At 61.6% G+C, this 6,906-nt stretch overlaps 1 protein-coding gene across 1 annotated transcript; it reads right to left on the reverse strand.

Annotated features, from left to right (window-relative positions):
• Positions 1 to 675: 675 nt before the first annotated feature.
• Positions 676 to 3,415, reverse strand: IER5L (immediate early response 5 like). The gene has a single exon (XM_043565353.1). The coding sequence runs from the start codon at positions 3,216 to 3,218 to the stop codon at positions 1,995 to 1,997; it is 1,224 nt and encodes a 407-aa protein (XP_043421288.1). The 5' UTR covers positions 3,219 to 3,415; the 3' UTR covers positions 676 to 1,994.
• Between the last annotated feature and the right edge of the window lie 3,491 nt (positions 3,416 to 6,906).

The following is a 6,906-nucleotide window of genomic DNA, read 5'->3' on the forward strand; positions in this document are numbered from 1 at the left end:
ATTCCGTAGGTGGTCAGAGGGGAGAGCGCGCCTGGAGCCTTCCTGCCTCCGTCCACTGGGGAGGGAAGAGAGGCGGGGGGGAGGGAGGCGGGAGGGAGAGGGGAGGGGCGCGAGGAGGGAGGGAGACGCCGCCAGCACACCACCAAGTGGCACCGAGCAGTGATAACAAACTCAACTTAAAAAAAAAAAAAAAAAAAGGAAAAGGAAAAAACTTCCCCAAGTTGCAGCCCGAGACGTGCGGACGAGCGGGCGGAGGCGCGGGGCGGGGAGTGTGGGTGGCCCAGAAAGCCCCCCCCAGGGTCCCTAGGCTGCTTTCCCCGGCCGCAGAGGGCTTAGACTTGAGGCCGACCAGGCCCTGCGCTCCAGGCCGGGCAGGAAATGTGTTGAAGGCAGGCTCCGCTTCCTGCTGGAGACCCCGGGGGGCGGCCGTTCCCGTGGGGGGGGGGGGCAGGGTCCTTTGGGGAAGGCGGCCGGGGAGGCGCGCAGCCCTAACATCCCCAGCAACCAGCATCCCGCACTTCCAATCCCTCTCCCACCCCCGGCCCTGCGGATGTGGGCAGATCCCGCCCGCCCAGGCCCCGGAGAGCTGGGATTTGCATGGGGGTAGGGGTCTCTCCCTACCTCCCTCTGTCCTCCCCTCCACCTCCAGGCCGATCTGAAAACAAGACACCACCATCCTCTATAATCGGCTTTTTATTAAGATTATAAATTTAAACAAATCATCTGAACAGTTTTACCCGGTGATATACAATTCAGTATGCACAAAAATACAGAAGAATGAGGGAGAAGGGCCAAGAAAGGAAGGGTTGGCAACTTGTTTTGGGGTCCACATGGAGCTGATGGCAGAGAACCAGAGGGGCTGCAGATGAACCCCACCTTTTTACAACAAAAGGCTTTAAATTAAACAAAATCTATCGAGCTGAAGACACAGGACAGGGTTCTCACAGCCTCGAACAATGCTGGTTTCATGAAATGCAACCGAAGCCTGAACTAGGACAGTGCAACTTAGAAGCACACACACAAACACCACATCTGACCGGGAACTTAGTGAAAAGTCTCCAACGCAGTCGGCGGTCCCGGCCCCTCCCTCCCTCGGGGCCGCCGGGGATCCAGGTGAAGGAATCGACTTCCTTTTTTGTTTAGTGAGGACCGCAGTGCTGGGCATGATGGGAAATGTAGTCCGCCGTGCCCGCCCCCCACCCCTTCCCCAAACGGTGTCCGGGAGTGTCGGGGTGCCGGGCGCCACCCCCCGAGTCCGGGAGACGGGTGGAGGAGGGGAAGAGAGCGGAGCCAGAGGGGCGGGGAGAGGAGGGGTTCAAGACACCCGCCCCGGGGAAGAAAAAAAAAAAAAAAGTTGAAGTGTTTTCATTTCTGCCTTCTCATTTTGAGAACTTTGGAGGCCGCCCCCGGAGAGGAAATGTGACCCAAACGTCCCTTTCGGAGATAGAGAGTTTGCCTTTGTTTTTGCTCAGGATTTCACAAGACCCATTCCTCACCCCATGGAGGGACTCGGGAGAACCGAGCGCCGGGCTTCCCGAGTCTGACAACTGATTGGAATCGGCGTCCCGGGCCCCGCGCCCTCCTGCGCTGCGCCCCCGGCGCGCCCTGGCGGCCCGGGCGCCCTGCCTCGCCCCCGGCTGCCCGGCACCTCCTCCGGGCAGCAGCCCTCCCTCACGTGGCTGGCTCCTCGCTAAACACCACTGCAATCACTACAATAAAAAGAAAAAAAAGAGTAGGAGAAACACAAAGCATACTTAAATAGGCGCTTTTTCTCTCTGCAAAAATAAAGTCCAAGATCATAGATTTCTTTTCTTTCTTTTTTTTTTTTTTTTTTTATTTTACAATTTATAAAACATCAGCCGCCTCCCCCTGCTCGCCCTCAGCTCAGCCCCGGGTGGCCAGGCGCCCGTTCGCTCCCTCCTCTCGCCCCTTGGCCGAGTCTTTGTCTGGCCCCAGCCCCGCGGGGCCCCGGGTCCCCGTGCCCTCGGGGGTCCCTAGAAGGCGACAATGGCTCGAGTCCAGGCGCCGAGGCTGGCGAGCGCCTGCTTGGCGCACAGCTGCCCGTTGAGCGGCGGCGGCTGCTCCGAGGAGTCCGGCTGTCGGCTCACCAGCCCCGAGAAGCCCGAGCCAAAGATGGAGATCAAGTTTGAGATGTTGGACGCGTCCGGGGACGAGTCCGGGCAGAAGTCCTCGAAGCGGGCGCGCTTGCAGGGGGCGAACGGGGCGCCCCCGGGGGGCTCGGCTCCCAGGTCGCCAGCGTCCTCCTCGTCGTCTTCGTCCTCCTCCTGGCCAGGGTAATACTTGCGCTTGCAGCCGGCGGCGGACGCCAGGCCGGGTCCTGGGGCGCCCTGGCCACAGCAGGGGCAGTGGGCGGAGGCGCAGCAGTCCTGGTGCAAGTAGCCGTTCTCCACCGTGGTCACCACGTGAGTGTCCAGGTCCAGCACGGTGGTCTGGCTGCTGCAGTGCACGCCGAAGTCCGAGGGGGCCGGGTACGCGCCCCGGTAGAAGCCGGGGGAGGAGGCGGGGGCCGGGGAGGCGGGCGGGGAGGCGCCAGCAGCGGCCTGAGGGGCGGCCGCTGGGGGCGCGGAGGGCGCGGAGCAGGCGGCCGAGGCGCGAGGGTCCCGCGGGCAGAGCGCGGCGGGCGCGGGCGGCGGCAGCGGCGCAGGACCCGGCTGCAGCGGCTCCAAGGGCTGCCCGCGGTGGGGCGCGCCGTGCGGCGGCTGGAGCGCGGCGCACCCGGGCAGCTCCGAGAGCGCCCCCGCGCCGCCCGCGGGCGCCCCGGCCGCCGCCGCCGCGCAGCCCCTGGGCGCCGGGTGCTGGTGCTGGTGCAGCTGCTGCTGGAGGTGCAGCTGGTGGAGCTGGTGGAGCTGGTGCAGCTGGTGCCGGGCGGCCGGCTCGCGCGCCTCCGCGTCCCCGCCGCCGCCAAGTTGGAGCGGGCCGAAGTCGGCCGCGCTGGCCGGCATGCCGGGCGCCGCGTACGCGAGGTGCTGGTGCTGGTGGTGGGGCGGCTGCTGCTGTTGCTGCTGCTGTTGCTGCTGCTGCTGGCGCCGGTAGAGCTCGGCGTAGCGCTCGCTCAGGTAGAGCTGGCGCGCGTTGCGGAGCACGTAGGACACCAGGAGGTTCTTGTGCAGCTTGATGCCGCCGCGCTGGGTCCGGGAGCTGTGGATCTTGCGCAGGGAGATGCTGATCAGGCTCTGGGCGTCCAGGGCGCACTCCATGCTCCCGCGGAGACGGTGGCGGCGGAGCAGCCGCGGCCGCTGCTGCTGTTAAGGCTGCTGCTGTCTCGGCCTCCAGCCGGCCGCCGGGGCGCGCCGGGTAGGGGAAACGGAGCCCGGGTCAGCGGGTCGGCTGCGCTCCGAGAGGAGCCGCCACCATGCGCCGCGCGCCACCCGCAGGCTCGTGCTCCCCGCTCGGCGCCAAAGCAATGAGCCTCGGCCGGCCCCGGCCCCAGCTATTTAGCCGGGCGTTAGGGCCCCGCCCCACACCTGACGAGCCAATAGGGGTAGCCAGAGCCTCCCGAGTGACAGGCGCTGCCCGCCCCGGGGCCACTCGGCTGGCCAATCAGACCAAGGCGGTTCCTTTGTGCTATTCAAATACCGAACGGACCCCGGGCCTCCAACGCCGCCGCTGCCTCGAATGTTCTCCTGGGGCTGCCGAGCCGCGTGGGACTCGGAGCCGCTGGGGCCGCTGTGTACACTATGGGTCGCCTCGTAGCCGCCACGCTGGAGCCCGCGGCCGCCCTCGGCCTAGCTCCTGGGAGCCGGGGGTCGGCTCACCTGAGTGCTGCGACGACGGCTCCTCCCCCTTCCGCATGGCTGCGCCTCACCTGCGGCAGGTGCGCGCAAGTCCCCACTCCCGGCCACGCGGCACCTCCTTTCTCACCTGCCGACCCCGGGTGACCCGCGGGATCCAGGCCTTCGCAGGAGACCAGTGGGGCCGCCGGCCTGACCTTGGGGACCCTCGCGGGAGAGAGGTTTGGAGGTGCCTCAACCGCAGAAAATATTGGGCCCGACTCCCTGACTTTTTGGCCCAGGGGTCTCAGGAGACACTCGGGGAAGCGCTGTCTTCCCCATGTGTCTGGTGGGAAAACCCAAAACATGGTGAATCTTGGTCCCAGGGAGCCCATGGCCTCGGAACCAGCCGAGGTTCACGGGCCTTCTGAGCCACTCCTCATCACCGGAGTGTCCTTATCGCCGGTTCTGTAACCTTTCCTTTCCTTCCTAAATAATAATAATGACAATGAGGGCCATTATTATGTGCCTAGTGTGGGGCAGCCCTTTGCCAGAAACACCCAGAATCCCTCACTGTGACTGCCAGCAGAGGAGGGACCTGAGTGTAGTCCCACAGCCCCCAGTGTGCAAAGCTAGGATTTGTGCCAGGTCTGTGAGCTCCAGACGGGAGGCGGATACCAAGGGCCCTGGAACTTGCCAACCTAACTTTTCACTGATGTCCTTTCCCCTTTTGCCCTGAACCATCCATGGGCCACCCCCTCCCAGCTGGGGATGGAGACAAACAGAACAGAGGGACAGCATCGCCATCTCTGGGGGGCCCTGCATCTGGACTGGTAGGTGTGAAGGGGGCGGTGGCTGCTACTCGAGTTGGTGGTGGGGGGGAGGGGCGCGGGTCCAGGAGGTTTGCTTGAGGAGAAGGGCCCTTGAGTTGGCCTCCTTCCTCGGGATTTCTTCTGAGTGCCCTCTTTCCTTGGGCCCGTTGTCCTCAGCACCCATTTTGCCCCTTGGTGGGAGTGAAGAGGCTCAGCCAGTCCATTCTCGAGTTTCTGGGCCTCCTGTCAGCCTTAAGCATCCTCCAGATTTGTTTCCACAAACACTTTTCAGCATCTACCCAGTGCCAAGCATCAAGGGTGAGAACGGAGTTAAGGAGCACTTACTCCATTTTTCAGGGGAAGGAACTTGGCAGTGACAGTGGGCGGGACTTGCCCGAGGTCTCAACAGATCCAGCACTCTTGTCCTTTCTGTGCTCAGTCTGGTCCAAGCCCTTCACCCAGCAGCAGCTCTCCCCACCCCCACCCAGAGAAGCCACGACGGCATTTTAGGGTGACTGCAGAGAAGCGGCATCTTACTTGCATTCTATGGAAGAGATAGATGGTTTGGCGATAGGGTCACACAGGAGTGGAACTTGTCCATGAGAAGTACCTGTAGGCATAAAAATCCATTGCCTCTCATTTCCCTAGGGCCCGTTTTAAAGACACACAGAAGCTTCATTTATTTACTTTTCGAGTTCGCCTTTGCGACGTCACGAGCATGTGGAGGGAGGCAGGAGGTCCTACCTGAATTTATGGCTATGAGGCCTCGATGTGCAACAGTCAGGTCTGGAATCGACGGCGTCTGGCCTGTTGCAAGAGTCTAAGAATGGATTTTCGATGCTAATTTCAGGCCTGCCTTCTGTCCTGGCCCGGAATTTATTGGAGGAAACTGAGAGAGTTTAGGTGACTTGCTCAAGGTCACATCGCACGGCCAAGACAGGGTAGAGGCAGGATTTGAACCCAGGTCTGTTTGTAGGACTGGAACTTAACTCCAGGTGCTTCGAAATCAGCTGCTGGCTTCTGCCCTGGGTGGTTCTGAGTCCAGTCCTGAGGCTCGATACACAGTGAACATGACCTTGATGTGATGGACACCCGCCACTTTCCTGCCAACTGCTCTGAGACCAGTGCCTGCAGGAGTCACAAAGAAGCAAATATCTGTTCCAGCTTCAGCTCATCAGTCACAGCCAGTCTCGGGGCTGGTGGCCCGCAACATGCTTCTGGGAGGTGGGTTCTCTAGCCGCAGGCTGGGGGCAGGGGCTAGGCCCCTCACCTTGGCCGGTTCCCCTCCTCACTTCCCAGTCCCCCACTTGCCCCTGCCCCAAAGTGAGTTTGAGCTCTGCTAAGGCTCTTGCCCTCCTGGGGGGGGTCAGCTACAAGGTGGTCAACCCATCCGTGTGACCCCATTCTTTGGGCCCTCTTGTCTGGGGCCCACACTCATTTGGTTTCCTCTCCTCCTCAAGAATCGAGATGGGCTTGTGGGGAGAGCAAAGCAGTTGTCTAAGCTTAATGAAAACCCTTGATCTTTTCGGGGGGTGGCCTGGGAAGCGGGGTGGGGGGTTGCCACAGCTGTTGTAAGGAAAGCGTTGCTGAAGGAGGCAACGGAACAGCTGAGTTATTTGACGCCCCTGGGAGCGGTGAAGCTTGGGGGGCACACAGTAGGGATTCACAAATGTTTGTAGAATGGATGACTCGCACGCAAGGCTCCTGTTCGGATGTACCGACCGTTTAGGGCGGTGAGTGTGCCCCCGTGTGGGGAGGAGGGGCCCTCAGACCTGCACCCCATGCAGGAGGGCAGATTGGATTGAGACAAGCCTTCTTAGGATGGAGAGCTGGCCTTACTTGTCTGGGCCCCTGAGAAGGGTTGGGGCGCTCACCTTTCCCCCTAGAGGTTGCATCTGGCACTGAGTCACCGCTCCCTGGAGGAAGTTAATTAATGCCTAAATATTTACTGAGTGTCTGTTGGGACGGTGGGGGGCAGGGCACAGAACCCATCGGGACCTGAGCTCCCATCAACCGCCCCTCCCCCGCCAGCAATGTCAGCACCCCCCCCCCCCCCGCCGCCACCAGGAGCAGTTAACATCTTGAGAGTACCACATGTGGCTTGTGGGCACCTTCTGGTCACCCAGATCGCGGGAGGGAGACGTGGCTAGGAAGGTTCCCGGTCAGCAGTGGGATTTGTCTGGTGGGTTCCTAGGGATTTGACTTAGGGAAAAGGAATGAAAAGGCAAAAAGCTTAACTGAAGGTGGTGTGTTGGGTGGGGTGGAGATTTAGAATTCATGCATTCATTAATTTCTTCATTTGCCCAAGAGTTACTTCCACAACCGTTCTCTGGAATCCCAGCAAGTGGGCAAGGGGACAAGAT

This window comes from Prionailurus bengalensis, chromosome D4, assembly GCF_016509475.1.
Source record: "Prionailurus bengalensis isolate Pbe53 chromosome D4, Fcat_Pben_1.1_paternal_pri, whole genome shotgun sequence".
NCBI classification, from domain to species: domain Eukaryota; kingdom Metazoa; phylum Chordata; class Mammalia; order Carnivora; family Felidae; genus Prionailurus; species Prionailurus bengalensis.